The 16,844-nt window shown below is 31.0% G+C and overlaps 1 protein-coding gene across 2 annotated transcripts in view; it reads right to left on the bottom strand.

The window, feature by feature from the left end:
- The window catches only part of LOC127723543 (uncharacterized), a 225,765-nt gene that overhangs the window by 194,889 nt on the left and 14,032 nt on the right, over positions 1-16,844 (bottom strand). Inside the window, exons 6-10 of one of the 2 annotated variants that reach the window (XM_052230194.1) lie at positions 16,160-16,423; positions 14,334-14,572; positions 13,058-13,194; positions 10,474-10,534; positions 7,522-8,156 (exon numbers count right to left, since the gene is read on the bottom strand). In XM_052230194.1, coding sequence (XP_052086154.1) covers positions 8,049-8,156; positions 10,474-10,534; positions 13,058-13,194; positions 14,334-14,572; positions 16,160-16,423 — 809 coding nt within the window. In that variant the 3' untranslated portion in view covers positions 7,522-8,048. Of the gene's footprint in view, positions 1-7,521; positions 8,157-10,473; positions 10,535-13,057; positions 13,195-14,333; positions 14,573-16,159; positions 16,424-16,844 lie in introns of those variants that run through there. The other variant, XM_052230195.1, reaches the window with a different exon arrangement.

Here is a 16,844-nt window from a genome sequence, read left to right as displayed (position 1 = left end):
TAGCAGTAACTTGAGGGTACCCAAATCGCACCTATTTTGACAGTTTTTTTCACTTTCATTTATTTGAGAAAAATTCAAAAATTTCCATTTGTATTCATTTTGTAGATGCACCCTTACTCAATTTATAGTTTTGCATATTTATTTTTGAATCCATACTGAATCACAGAAAAATGGGTTAGAACTGACCTCCAAACGATCAAAAATTCTGCGATGAGGAGTATTTAAATTGTACCCACGCTTAAATACATATTTTTAAAATCGAATAACTGATATTTTGTTTTATTTCTTCATATTTAAATGATAAAACTACGAATTGTTTAGTCTCTTAAAAATTCCTATAAGATACCCATCGCTTTTTATGTAAAATAGGTGGAGATTGGGTACTCGGTGCAATTTGGGTATTGTTACATTAACTGTTATTTGAAATATACCACGGTATATATAAACTAGTAGAATGATTAATATTTAGGTTGTTTGACTGCAATAAATTTATTTCAATTCTAATAATTAAAAAGTTTTTTTTTTTTTTTTTATTAATAACTGGGAAAAAGTGTATAAATATAAATTTCAAATTATTAAGGCGTAATACCACCAAATCATAGTACGTCACATCAGGTATCATACGAAAAAGGGTCGAAAAAAGTATATCCTTGAATTTGACAGATATAGAAAGTTAACCCTGCATTTCATTGTAGAAAAAAATTTCTGCGTCATCAACATACATCTTGGGTGTTTCAAAGCACAATTCTTTTTTATTTTGTGTTTCTATTACATATTGTGGAAACTTGAGGTGACATGGTTACTGAGGTTTGTAAAAAGGAAACAAAGGCGAGAAAATTTGATTGGTTTACTTCACTCAGTTATGGTTCTTAACTTACATGCAATGAAATGTTATGTGAAATTTTCACTGTAGTACTGGACAGGATCAAACTTTACTCGTGCCAAGTATTTATTTATTTGAAACAAACATAAATTTTGCACATTTTTTTTTAACAATGCCAATTTAACAAAGACTAATGGGAGAAAAAAACAATGGCGGTATAGTATAAAAATCGTATAACATTGTTTATAATGAAGGTTATATATAAAAAGATTATTACGTATTTGATATCAAACTTTTGATAAAAATTGTTGATAAAGGTATCATATGATTGGTATAGATATACATTTAAATCAAATATTTTTGTTAATGACGTAACTGTCAACTAAAGGCCAAATGGTAAAATAAGTGTCAAGTAATTTAATGACCTGCAAACATGAAATAACTTTTTTTGCATCTGTGAACGTGTCAAAAATACATGCATTCTCTAAATATCTGATCTTGACGTAAATAGCATTATTTTTGTAGCATTAAATACAAATAAGTGATTATTTTATCAAAATATGATACAACTCAAATAACCATAATATCTAGTTTTTGCCTTTGAGTTTTACGACAAATTGGTGAGATGAAATATAGGAATCCGTGTAACCTATCTGTTTATTGTTAGCTGGTAAGTATATGCCTTAAGCAGCATCAACGCAAAAGGGTATATCACGATGAAAATTTTTATGAATATCTAACAGTGTTATTTCTTATATATTAGTATGGATTCTTTTCAAAATAGATTATTATTTTTATCTTTTCTTTCCATTCAAAGTCTATCGAAATTATTTTTTTGCAAAGAATTCCGCCCAAGCCGGTGATAGGGACCGTATTAAACTTGCAGTAAGGTGAGAGGATTTTTGCTCTGTGTTGAAGGTCTCACTGTGACTTAGAGATGAAGAACTGCTAAAAAAGCGCGGTTCCTTTGCTTTTTGTGTGTTTTATGCTGTGCATGTACTAAGTTTGCGTCATAGATTAATATCATACCCCATATCCTTTGTTTTGCTATTCTACTCTATCAAACATAATAATTCAAATATAAAAAAAAACATAGTTGTAGACTTTTTGATCATAATATTAACATGTAAGGTTTTAGATGTATTTATGCGATTGGTTAAAAAAACAAACTCATTAAAGGTACAAGGCCTATAATGTTGTAAGCCAGGCGCACGTTTCGTCCACAAAAGACCTAAAAAGTGAACTTAATGTTAGATTGTTCAAGTACAATATGAGCAGATAGCTCTTACAAAAATGCTATCAGGAAATGAAAGAGAATTAAATCAACTTGCGTTCCTGCTGACTAAAATAAAAGATAAAATTATTGTAAATAATTTGTAATGAAACTAAATATATAAGTTATAAAACAAGTAGAAATGGATCATCTAAAGTTTTCTCTATTTTTGTAAAAGAAATTTACAGCTTAAGATAAAATCATGTTAATTTTAGATGAAAAGTTTCGTATTCGAATTGCATTTCAGTAAAAATCGGCACAAATCAATTGCATTCATTTGCAGAACAAGATGAGAAAAGACTCCCATATTACCCTGATTGTTTTTTACAACCATTGATGTGGTTTCTTAGATGAGTTTTATTTTTACAACCATTGGGTTTATGTGATTTCTAAGATGAGTTTTATTTTTACAACCATTGGGTTTATGTGGTATCTTAGATGAGTTTTATTTTTACAACCAATGGGTTTATGTGGTATCTTAGATAAGTTTTATTTCTACAACCAATGGGTTTATGACACTGCTGATGGAGGTTTCGCTAGCACTAGCCCAGTAGCCAGCACTTATGATTGAAAAAGGTTTCAATACAAAAATCACATAAAATTAACATTTTTAAAGATCAATGACAATGAGGTAAAGATCAGATAAGTCCTGTCAGACAGACATGTTCACCTTACAATTTTTACATACACCAAATATAGTTGACCTATTGCTTATGGTAATCGAAAAACAGACAAAAACACAAACACTCAACATTGATTAATGGACCATGAAAATTAGGTCAAGCATAGATTATACCTGCCAGACAGACATGTTCACCTTACAATTATAACATACACCAAATATAGTTGACCTATTGCTTATGATACTTAAAAAATCAGACCAAAACACAAAAAACTTAACACTGACCAATGACCCATGAAAATAAGGTCAAGGTCAGATGAAACCTACGAGACTGACATGTACCTTTAACAATCATTCTATTCGCCACATTTAGCTGACCTACTGCTGATAGTATTTGAAAATTACATAAACACAAAAAATCAATATTGATCAATGAACCATGAAAATGAGGTCATGCTTCTGCATACGGAGTTCATATCTCCCAGTTGGTACAATATTCCAGGGCTTTTATTTCCTTTCATGATTTCCTTGATAGAGAGTTACTGCACACAAGGAAGCTATTAAACCAAGAGTTCCTAGTGGTGAAGTTGAAATCATCCCTTCGTAAGTTTTACGGACGCCATCACGAGTTGGTTGACCTTTAGGGAAGATCAGTTTCACAGATAACAGCGGATTTTTTCCTAATGTCGTAACCAAAATCCCGCCCCCTTTCCCGAATGTGACCTACCGAATTAGACGTATTACCGGGTTTCTACAAACATGAGCAACACGACGGTGCCACATAGGAAGCAGGATCTGCTTACCTTTCCGGAGCACCTGAGATCACCCCCCGTTTTTGGTGGGGTTCGTGTTGCTTAGTCTTTAGTTTTCTATGTTGTGCTGTATTATTGTTTGTCTGTTTGTCTTTTTCTTTTTTAAGCCATGGCGTTGTCAAGTTTATTTTCGACTTATGAGTTTGAATGTCCCTCTGGTATCATGCTAATCATGTTATTGATTGGTTGAAATCTTATTTATCAGGAAGATTTCAAAAGGTAATGATCATTTTGAATGCTTCATCAGTTATGTTTAAACAGTTAGCATGGCTTACCATTTATAATAGAATCAAATATTCTATGACGGTGATGGTATATAAGTGTATGAATAATCTTGCACCTGAATACTTATCTGAACTTTTTTCAAGTTGTTCAGTTGTTAATAAATATGCATAAAGGATCATCTTCCCAAAATAATATATTTGTTCAATGATATGAAACTAATTCTGCCCGGAATAGTTCCTTTGATTATAAGTAAATTAATGGCTATATGTCCTACACTTTCATTACTAATTAATGTATTGTTCAGAAATTTTGATAAAATGTTTTTATCATTAAGGAAATTTTGTATCATTTTCCCACAAAAGATATTAAATATTTTTTAAGGCTACAATATGTGATATTATTTGGACTATAATTCAATTCCTGGTTTATTGAAAATGTGTACTGTTTGACTGCAATAAGCACGATATTTTATTTCTGATAACCCTTATCTTTGTCCTTTCTCTCCAGTAACATAAAATATGAATGCTTATGCCTATTGTTGTTAACTTTTATGTTATTTGGTGTCTGCTAGAGTGTTGTCTCATTGACAATCATACCACATCTTCTTATTTTTATATTATGTGAAGTAAACTTCATTCAAGGAAGATAAATAAAATACAAACAATAAAAATATAAGTTTTATTAATAAAAAATAAAACACTTTTTTGAGTATATAAATTGTATAACGTTGTTTAAAATTAAGGTTATAAATAAAAACATTTTCATATATTTGATATCTAATAATTTATTGTCAATAAAATATAAATAAAGACATTACATGATAGGCATAAATAAAAATCACAAGACCAATATACAAATATGGATATATCTTTACACATGATGCAACTGTAGATCAGCTAGATGTAAATCTTAATTAGGTCATGAAAAAACGACATGATTATTTTTTTGTATCTATGGACATGTAAACATTACATTTTCCAAATTTGTTATCTAGACATAAAATACATTTATGTAGAGGTCTATATCAATAAGAGAAGAAATCTTTCATTCTTATGCAATTTGTTTGTTTGGACAATTTTTATTGGATGATGACATTCTGAGGGGGTACAATCCGAATTTACCAATGTCTCCAACTTAGAAAAGCCTTAATTTTGAACACTAAAATTTTTTTTTTTGCTTTTTGATTTTATAAAATAATAAACAGAATAATTAAATTTTTCACCTGAAAATCTTATTTTTGTGAAAATTTATTTCATTCTGATGCATAAGTAACGTTTCAAAATATCTGTTGTTTATTTTAGATAGTGGAAGCGTACCTATAATGTCACATTGTTAACATGCCAAAGAACCTTCTATTTACGAGAATTTAAAGCTAAATAATGACCAAATTGGAATGTTTTGATTGAATGGAATTAACAGCATTATATTTTCAGCTGACTTACATAAAACTTGGTCAATATCTCTCTACCTAGCTCCACTAGTCATTGCTAGGTAAACTCAATTGGCAATAGTATAACCTAGAAAAACACATCGTATAATTTAGTACTCACAGGGTGCATCTTTTTTTTAAATATCTAAAATATATGAAAAGTATATGAAAAGGTTGGGGTATTGAATGTCTCAGCTACCCACCCCTACCACAAAATTATTGAAGTGGAAATTTGAAACAAAGAAAACAAGACCAGTACAGGAACTGGATCTGCGTTTATTTCTATATGTAATTGATTGAAGTAACATGTATACTGAAGCTTAACTGATCATTCCCTTTCATTGAAGCCAAGGAACTTTGACGAAACTTTTGCTTGTCCAATTTCAAACTATTGGCAAACAGGAAGTGGCTGCACAGTAGATGTAAAAATTGCTTTCTTGTTTCAACTCAACATTATAAAGGTGCAGAAATAATAAAAAATTCTTTCAAAAACAAGCCAACAAAAGTTTGACAAATCTTTTCCTTGTACAATGAGTGTTGTAAAATTTCCAACTATGCCAAACAGGCAGTGGCTGCATGACAGATGTAAAAATTACTTACTCGCCTCAACTCATCAGTATCAAGTGGCAGACAAAATATTTAATCATTCTCTTTCATAGAAGTCAAGAAAACTTTGACGAAAGTTTTCTTCACAAAGTCTTTTAGATGGATGGAGACGGAAGATTGGACGGAGTCAAGTCATTAGTAGACCTGATTTCGACTTTCGAGATGCAGGAATAAACATATAAATCACTATTATCTCCCATGTTAAAATTTATACATTGATTGATTGTTGTTTATTTCATATCCAGGAGCAAATATTCATATTAAAGTAAAAAAGATTTATAGATATTGATATTTTTACATGTTAGATAAGGGAGACAATTCATAGAAAAAAATCAATTACAAAAGTCAAAAGCCAAAAAACCTTTTATTAATTTGATCATCACATGTTTTAAAGTTAGCTCTTTAATTTTGGTGTATATGTAGGTAAACATAAGCAGGAAAGAAACAAAAAAAGTTTTAAATAATTGTGATCTGAAGACATTTAAGAATGAAATTGGTTAAAAAGTAGTCTCTCTAAAAATTCAAGATATGAAATTCCTACCGGTACATTAATATTAAATAGATATAAAACTACTACATTAAAGTCTTAAACATTTCCTACAAAAACAATTGTCTGTCTTGACGTATCACATGTCTCTGTACCAACATACAACAGGATAGTCTATTTAATTATCATAATCCCCTCTTTGCAAGAATTAAGACTATAGACAAACCAAAAAAGTCCTAATAAAAATAAATGACATGGATGAGAATTGATACAGACACTAACAACAGATATGAACCTTCACCATTACACAATATTCTCATGTACTGTGGATTTATTATTATTCACGGTATACCCTTTTTTGTTGATTTCGTTGGTACAGGTGAACCACAAATTTAAATGTTCAAAGAAGTACATATTTTCTAAAGGCTTTTATACAGACTTTGGTAAAACCACATAAACTGTTAACACAGAGATATGTCTCGCCTTTTTGTACTTTTGATAATGCAATTGTTGAAATTAAAATAGCAATACTTTAACATGTAAGTTATGCAAATATTCAAAGTCAATGAACCATGACTGAAGGTACATGGCAAAACAATCTCCATGGAAATGAGATGTGCCAATGCTAATACAACTGCATACTAAATACCATAGGCTTATCATAAGTCGTTCCCTTTCAACAAACCTAAACACAAACATTAACTTGTAAACTATGTAAAAGTTTCAAAGTCAATGAAACATGATGAGGGGGTGGGGCTTTATGATCTCCATGGAAACGAGACTTGCAAATGCCAATAAATTTGCATACCAAATATCATTGACTTAACATTAGCGGTTCATCTTAAACTGATCTAATCACAAACTAATACATGTAAACTAAGCAAAAGTTTCAGTAAATAGACAATGACTGAGGTGGCAGGACCAAATATTCTCCATGGAAATGAGATGTGCTAATGCTTATACAATTGCATACCACTAATGGTTCCCCTTGAACTGACCTAATCACAAACTAATACATGTAAACAAAGCAAAAGTTTCAAAGTCAATAAACCATGACTGCGGACACGGGACCAAATATACCCCATGGAAATGAGATATGCCAATGCTTATACAACTGCATACCAAATATCATTGACCTACCACTAGTGGTTCCCCTTCAACTGACCTAATCACAAACTAATACATGTAAACTAAGCAAAAGTTTTAAAGTCAATAGACCATGACTGAGGGGGACGGATGAAATGAGATATGCCAATGCTTATACAACTGCATACCAAATATCATTGACTTACCACTAGTGGTTCCCCATAAACTGACATAATCACAAACTAATACATATAAACTAAGCAAAAGTTTCAAAGTCAATAGACCATGACTGAGGGGCAAGGCCAAATAATCTTTCGGGAAATGAGATGTGCCAGTGCTAATACAACTGTGTACCAAGTATCATTGACCAACCACTAGTGGTTCACCTTAAATTAGACCTAATCACAAACTAATACATTGTTGACGCTGCCGCCAACGCCGGAAACAGCATACCCATGTCTCGCTTTTTGACTCTGTCAAGGCGAGACAAAAATCAAATATTGACGAAAATACAATATTTCCTTAATCCATGAAAATTGGTACCCAGGAAATTAAATAAATCCACAGTAATTTTTTCACAGTCAGCTACCGTACTCCAGATTTGTTTTATCTATCTCACGTCTACATCAAACTTTGAAATGGCTTAGACTTTTATCAGTATTCCAAGTCATTTATGTGTTTTATTCTATATATCAACATCCAGTGCCTCCAATGCAAATCTGAGCTTGGCCATTGTTAAAATGTCTTTTACACTCAATTGATCTGCAATGGTCTTGTAAAACACATCAGGTGACTGAAATAGATATAAAGTATGTAGTGGGTGTTAACTAGATGATTACAGATATTAAAAATATGTTTGTAATGAATAACATGAGTTTAGGAAATATCTTTGTTTTGAAATGCTTGGAAAAGGCATGATTTTCATAAATGTTTTCTTTATAAACACCCCTTCAATTGCAGTTTAATAACCGAAAATTAGAGGCTCTAAAGAGCCTGTGTCGCTCACCGGCATCTTCAACAAGAGCCAAATTTTGATAAATATCATCATGAAAGGGCAATTTCAGTCATGTTGACATATTTGTAGATCTTGTCTTGCTGATCATTTTTGCTATATAAAGTTTCTATTTATCTATTATAGTTTTCAAATTAAAAGGCAAAAATGCTAAAAATTGGGAAAAATCGTCATTAAGGATGATCGCTACTCTGGTTTTTGACTTTTTATCAGATATTTGGAATCCTCTGGTTTTATCCATGTAGTGCCATTAAAAAAATTGGCCCACTAACGCCTACTTTTCTTTTCATAATTTGATTACATATAGTTTAAAATGCCACCTTTGAAAATCTTATAAAATCCTTGTAATTTTTTCATAGTTTTTGAAAGAAAAAAGGTGCCAGTGTTAAATGTATGAAAAATCTAGAGAGAATCATTTCCCGCCAAATTTTCAATGGCTTATATCTCGAAAACAAGCACACGGACCCTTCATTTTTTTCTGCTTTTGTAGTTCCTTTATTTATATACTACCAATTTATAACAGTCTTTTAAAAAGCTTGTTATTTCGAAACAGAGTAGCGAACATCCTTAAAGGGCAATAACTTCAATAAGGAGTCAACTGATGATTTGGGTTATGTTGATTTATTTGTAGATCTTGACATGTTGATCATTATGGCTTTTTGAAGTTTCTTTATATCTATAGTTTTAAAGTTAATGGGCAAAAAAGCCAAAAATTGGTAAAAAATCATCATTAAAGATCAATAACTGCAATAAGGAGTTATCTAATGATTCCAGCCATGTTGACTTATTTGAAAATCTTGTCATTGCCGATCATTTTTCCAAATAAAAATTTCTCTGTATCTATTATAGTTTTCATAAAAAAAAAACAAAATTGAAAAAATAGATAAAATTTGACATTTAAAACTTTAACTCCTATAAGAAGTCGTCTGACAGTTTTTGCGTAAATGGACAGCAGGTAAAACTCAACATTTCTGCCACTGTCAGATTTTCTCTTTTTAAAGTGGTTTTCAAGATAATAGACCAAACCTGCATTTTACCCCTATGTTATATTTTTAGCCATGTCATTAATCTTGGTTGACATTAGACACACTTTTTAAACTAGATACCCCAAAAATGACGGTGGTGAAGTTTGGTTAAATCTTGCCCAGCAGTTTCAGAGTAGAAAATTTTTGTAAAAGTGAACAAATGACGGACAAAGAAGCCAAGTGATGAGAAAAGCTCACTTGGGTTTTTGGCCAGGTGAGCTAAACACACAAAATCTTTTGAGATAAAACTTCATTATTTGATGGAAATTCAAAAACTAGCTCCTGATAGCTTAGAAACTAAAAACCTGATGAAAATTTGATGACAGATTAACGAAAAGCACTTATCAATCTTACGATTTTTTTTAATAAAATAAATCAAATGCAGCTTGAAAAAGAAAAAAAAAACGCAAAATTTATAAGTATCATATTCTGTATGTTTGGCCCCTAAAATTAGAAAAAGATCATTTCTCTATATTCTAATAGGAAAAAAAATATTAAAAACATAAAAGAATAAAAAAAATACAATTCAGCTCAGTTTTTAGTGTTGAGCAACATTACACTCCTTAAATCTCTTTCCAAACACCACTCCAATGCAGCTTAATAAATGCAAAGTCAAAATGTTAATAACTGTAAATTCAGAAATTATTACGTGCATTTATTATTGCAATTTTTGAAGAAAGGACAAAAATGTGAGATTTATTATTGCGATTTCAGGAAAATCTGCATACACTTATTGTATCAGATATCAGAATGCGAGTTCTCATTATTGCGATTATCACCCAATAGAATTATTCTCAATAATAAAAACCTCGCAATAATTTCTGAATTTACAGTAGTACCAAAAACTGGTCTATTGAAATATGTAGGGGTAGGTTTACAATTTAAATAGTTATATATATAAATGCATTTACTTCAAGGGGCATAACACTGACCAAACACAACAGCATCAATCAGTTACAATACTAATACTTTGCAGAAGAAACCCACATGTATGTGATAAGAATAAGAGAGAACATGTATTTGATTTTGAGATTCCTCAATCTTAACTAGCTATAGATGGTATTATTACTTACTTCCTGAACTAGAACATGTAAGAAGGCTATTTCTAGTCCACTCAATCTTCCCATTAAGTTCCTGTAAAGATAAAATGAAATATTATGTGCCTGCTATATACCATGATAAGACCTGAAATAATACATGTAAGAAGGATATTTCTAGTCCACTCAAGCTTCCAAGTAAATTCCTGGCAAAACATATTAAAATATTGTGTACATTCTATATACCATTATAGCAAATTTCTTTTTTTTTAATTACTTACCACAAATATTTCATAACAATTATAGTACCACCTTTACATGTAACCTCCTTTTAATATTAATAAATTTAGATTTGTGGTTACAGATGTCTAAGACTTAAAATGTCTCATAATATACCATGGTATATAAAATCATTAATTAGAACAGAGATATATTGCATGTGTTTAATTGCTTAAATGCCCTAAAATAGAAGTGTAAAATAAATAATTCTGTAGAACCTATGGACATATATTTTCATTTCTTTTATCAAAGTAAAGTCTTATTTTCAAATTTGTAAATATTCTATGTGGGCTCCTTAGTTGGGTTTTCATATGTAAACCTTTGCAGATTTATCTTGTCTAATAGGAAAAGAATAGATATGGAATTAGAGTTACCTCCCCTTTGACCTAGTATTGACTACATATCCTCAATTTTCATATTTCATAGATTTAAAGTTAGAATTAAGGATGTTCGCTCCTCTTGTTTTTGAATTTTTGCCAGATTTTCGGAATCCTCTGGTTTTATCCATGTTTTGCCATTAAATAATTTTGTCCACTGACCCCTACTTTTCTTTTCATTATTTTATTTCATATAGTTTTAAAAGCCATATTTGAAAATCTTATAAAATCCTTGTTATTTTTTCATAGCTTTTAAAAGAGAAAAGCGGACAATGTTAAAAGTATGAAAAATCTAGAGAGAATCATTTCCTGCCAAATTTTCAATGGCTTATATCTCAAAAACAAGCACACAGACCCTTCATTTTTTTCTGCTTTTTTAGTTCCTTTGTTAATATACTATCAATTTATAACAGTCCTTTAGAAATCTTGTTATTTTGAAACAGAGTAGCGAACATCCTTAAACGTCAATACCTCAGTGTTCTCCCCAGGGCTTTTTATCATCATGGTAATGTGATGCTATATTTCTTGAATGTGATGCTATTTGAAATGACTTTCTTATACTGTGGATTCATTTATTTTCGTGGGTATCAATTTTCGTGGATTGAGAAAAACTTGCATTTTCGTGGATATCTGATTTCGTGATTTTGCCGATCTCTGCATACCACGCCTTTAGAAAATTTGTAATTCGTTGAACATTTGAATTCGTTGTTAAACTGTACCCACGAAACCCACGAAAATTGGTATCCAACGAATAATTATGAATCCACAGTAGATTGTGTTATGGATGTGATGCTATTAATGGTATATTTCAAATTTCTCTGTTTACCAGGATGCTATATGAAATACCTGGGGAGAACACTGTACCTATTTCAAAATCTTTTTCTTTACATTGAAATCAACTGTTTGCACAATTTATCAATAGCTCACCTGCTCTACCATTTTCCGATTTTGAAGCATCTAACTCGAAAGGAAACTTCTTAAAATTATTTAATTAAATATAAAGAAAATATTTTTTTGGACATTTTCCATTTCAGACAAGAATGCATGTGTTGTTGTGCTAAGCTTACACCTTTTTGTAATTGAAATTATCCAGAAACAGAAAGTAGGTGACTGACAGATCTGAAAAGCACACACAGGAGCCTCCTCATGGGTTTTTTTATTATTTGAATACTTGGCCATTTTTATAGTGATTATTTGATTACCAGACCAAATATTTCATGATTATTTGAATATTTGATAATCTAGGACTGTATTTTTGATTATTTGATTATCTTGTTTAAAAAAATAATTAATGATTATGTGATTATATTGGATAAAAATTTGTGATTATGTGATAACTTGGACACCCCCATGAGGGGCCTCACTCAGGTAATACAACTCATCACTGTTGAGCTGCTGACCTAATATGACGTCATTGTGTATTGTAGTAAAATTTATATTTATTCACCATATTAAAAAATTCAATGTATAGGAAAACAGGTACTTGGTATCTGACAGATCCTAAAAAAAAGCTAACAAGTTACAACTCATCATTGCTGCTTACCAAATATGAAGTTATTCTGTTACTGCTCACAAGTTACAACTCATCATTGCTGCTTACCAAATATGAAGTTGTTCTGTTACTGTAAGTAGTTTTTGAGAAAAGTATGATGGAAATATTTGTAGGACGAACAGACAAATGGACAAGATGAATGCTATTATGCCCTTATTCCTATAGTGGGGGTATAGTATTTAAAAATAATCAAAAAACCCATGAGGAGGCTCCTGTGTGTGCTTTTCAGATCTGTCAGTCACCTACTTTCTGTTTCTGGATAATTTCAATTACAAAAAGGTGTAAGCTTAGCACAACAACACATGCATTCTTGTCTGAAATGGAAAATGTCCAAAAAAATATTTTCTTTATATTTAATTAAATAATTTTATTAACTTTATTCATCCTGAAAAGCTGATATATACTTAAATACCTTGGTAACTGATTTTTATCCAGCCATTTTCCAACATGCTGAGGTGACCATTTCTTCACTTTCTCAACATCTGATGATTTTGTTCTAGAAACAGGTACTGAGGCTGCCGCTGATGTTGTTGATGCTGATTGTTGGGGCTAAAACAATTAATAGGAATATTTACAACAAGTAGATACAACTGAGACAGATTCTGAATTAAATAAAACTGAATGAAACTAAGAGCTGCTCAGCCGTGTGGTCCACAAGGAAATTTTTGGACAAAAATCACTTCCTCTACAGTATATAAAGTCTGATAAAAATGAGTAGATGTGGTACGATTGCCAATGATAGAACCATCCACCAGAGTCGAAGGACTTCAGCAACTATATAGGTCTTTTTGCACAAAAATATTACCAGAATTCCAACACTAAACATTACTATTAAACCAAACCTTGGCATCATGAAAAACCTTGACCACAAGGAAAAATCAATCAAAGTGCTTGTAAGCACTGAAGGGTAAAGATTGCTTTAATTTATCAGTGAGAAGTAAATTATATATTGCATTGTATATTTAGCATTGGTTGTTGTTGATTTAACTACTAATCTGGACAAAGGAAGATAACTCCAATTTTTATAGATTACTTTAACAATGACATCATTGATATTTTTAGAACAGATTTTAGATTCCTGCATCTTGCAAAAGTTATGTAATTTTCTTAACAAGTATAGCATCATTTTGTAACTTGAATATCTGAGCATTTATTTCATTGATAAATTTCTGGAAATGTCCATGGATAGGATGTATAGAATGTTATGATCAATGCACTATATTTTGTGTATCTCAAAAGTAGTGATAAACCTTGGAAGATTTAGATATCAAGTCAGTACCATAGGGTTTTGCTAGAATTTCATGCAATCTTTACCCAAAAACTATTTTCTATGAAACATCATTAAGTTACAAGAGTTTTATTCCCCAAAAAATATTAAAATTGAGATAGATTTCAGTAATCTAACATATCCAGTAAGCTCTAAAAGAGGGTCCGGAAGGGGTTTACAGAATAGAATACATGTAATAATGGGCAAAACATGCAGAATAAAGGGCAAACAAAAAATTAAAAATGGAGAAAAATGTGCAAAAAAAAAATAGAGACAAAGAATAAAGGAGTGCTAAAACATAAAGAATGGTGAATAGTGGAGAAAACAATAAAAAAGAATAGAGAAAAATGGTACAAAAAAATAAGGAAAAAAGAATTGAAGAACCCTTTATACAGACTCTCCTAAAAGAAAACAGACTTACTATAACTTGAACTTGGACCTCTGCATTTGGCACTTGGATTGTGACACCCTTCATATTTTGTAATGAACTCTGAACTTCATTTATCAGTTCTGTCACTTTCTTTTCAAATGGATATTTTCCACTGAAGTCATAAAATAATTTGGCACCAATAATAAACCCAAGCCATCCATCGGCTTTGTATGCTTTCTCCATCTTTAATGGTATAACCTTCTTTTTCAGTTGGAATGCATACTCTGCCTCTGAAAATAGAAATAAAATACAGTGAACCTGTATATGTCTATCTCCTTTTGGTTTGTATTAGACAGGTGTTTGGTTAATGCAGGTTAAATTACTTATGAATATTCCCTCTATGTTTTGAATATACAAGTGAAATGTGATATGGCCTGGAAATACTACCTCTGAATTAAACGCAAATAGGAGAATTAAGACAATTCCACATCAAAACTATTAGATGCTTCCAATCCCTTCCAATAAGAACTTCAACAGCTGTATATATGCTTATTGGCACCATACCAATTGAAGCAGAACTTCATAAGAGACAACTTAGCTTGCTATATTCCATCCTAGTAAGTGAAAACACTAAAATAAGAACTTTAATGGAAAGACAGCTGATTGTCATCTCAGCCACAGCCGTTAAGGGACATGTAAGCTACAAGCCAAAATGAAAGAAAAAACACTCTTAAATTCTGCAATAAAACAAAGCTCAAAATACATCAGACTCACCCAGTATGGAAATCATCAGTTACATACAAGGTAAAAAAGGCACAAATCAAAGCCAGATTACTCACAGGTACATACCTTTTAGAATGTGACAAACAGAAATTCAAAAGGGAACAAGAATGAACAAATTGTACTCTGTGTCATCTGGAAATAGTAACTCTAGAACACTTCTTACTCAGGTGCCCAGCTTTAAATGAAAAACAGCAAAAAATTATCCCAGAGCTGAAAAAACTCATCATACACCCTGTAGGATACAACAAATGGAAAGAAATATTCAAAGTGAACCAGACATTAATTATCCAAATAATTATAGACTGCAAGAAATGAACTATAGTCCTGAGACAAAAATTCAAATCAAAAACCTCAGTAGAGATCTGTGCTATAGACTACATACTCAGAGAATATTGATGCAAAAGAAGATTAAGACTGTATGAGGTGATGTTAACCCAATGGGCACAAATTCTTATGGCTGTATATTTTACATTTTATTTTCAAAAATTAGAATACTAAACCTAATATTGAAATTACATATCAGATAAGGGTTGAGAATCTAAGTTAAGATTAGGACCACAGGTTGAAGACACTATCATATGTATCATGTATAAACCTGATTTTAGCATTATTTTAAAGTATCTTACCATAGCTAATGTCTGTTCAACATATAATAAAAAGATAAATAATGGCCTGCTTTAAATATATCCCTTACCACCTTTTCTTTTATAATATTTATTTTAAAGATAAGGTTTTTATTTTTTTACTACCGTGTAACACAGGTGCTCGGATGCTGAGGAATTTACGAAGAAGATACAAGACTGATGTATACCAGAACATGTGATAATTTATTTGAAAATAATAGTTTAAACCAAAGAGTATAAAAATTAAATAAATATGTGCAATTTTTTGTAAAACTGCTTTGAAGCATATTTGACTTAGGATAATTCTTGATTAAGATGCTTATAATTACAGGCTATCAGTATGGCTGATGCAACAGGTTACACAGATCAAAATCTGCTGTACACTATTGCAAAATCAATTGTTTTGAATTGCTAGTTAACACAGATCATGTTGCAGTATTAATTTCCAGTAATAGGGTATGCTGATCTAACCTGCTCTACAGTTATCACTGTTTTTATAATTCTGTGAATAGCATACTAAAACAATGTCAGCATTCTCTACGGCATTAGCCATGGCCTGGAGTGTAGATCCATGCATATCATCAATATCCATCCAGACCTTGATTCCATTGTTACGTAACTGACCACAGATCTCCTTCACTATACTCTGATGTCCCCAGTTATAACTGATCATGACGTGAGTGTCACGTTGTTCTGATTCCCTTGGTGTTACTGGTAAAAAGCTGAATTCTTCTCCTGATTTACAAAAAAAAAATGTTTAAAAGATTTGTACCTTCAGTATCACAATAGGATACAAAATATTGGCTTTTTTTATTATAACATGCTTAAAAATAATACACAAAGAATATAAAAACCCTCAACAAATCAGATATTATCACAGCTGGTGTATTATGTGATTATTTACTTGCAGGCAAATTAAATTCCTTATTTTAGAATAAAATTACAATCTACTGTCCTATCTTTTCATTCACAAAGAGTAAATTCTCCTATCTTTTCATTCACAAAGAGTAAATTCTATCTTTTCATTAACATAGAGTAAATTCTCCTATCTCTTCATTCACAAAGAGTAAATTCTCCTATCTTTTCATTCACAAAGAGTAAATTATCATATCTTTTCATTCACAAAGAGTAAATTCTCCTATCTTTTCATTAACAT

Source organism: Mytilus californianus, unplaced genomic scaffold (assembly GCF_021869535.1).
Source record: "Mytilus californianus isolate M0D057914Y unplaced genomic scaffold, xbMytCali1.0.p SCAF_13, whole genome shotgun sequence".
NCBI classification, from domain to species: Eukaryota; Metazoa; Mollusca; class Bivalvia; order Mytilida; family Mytilidae; genus Mytilus; species Mytilus californianus.
Note: the sequence above shows the minus strand (reverse complement) of the source record. Positions and strands in the feature narration are given on the sequence as shown.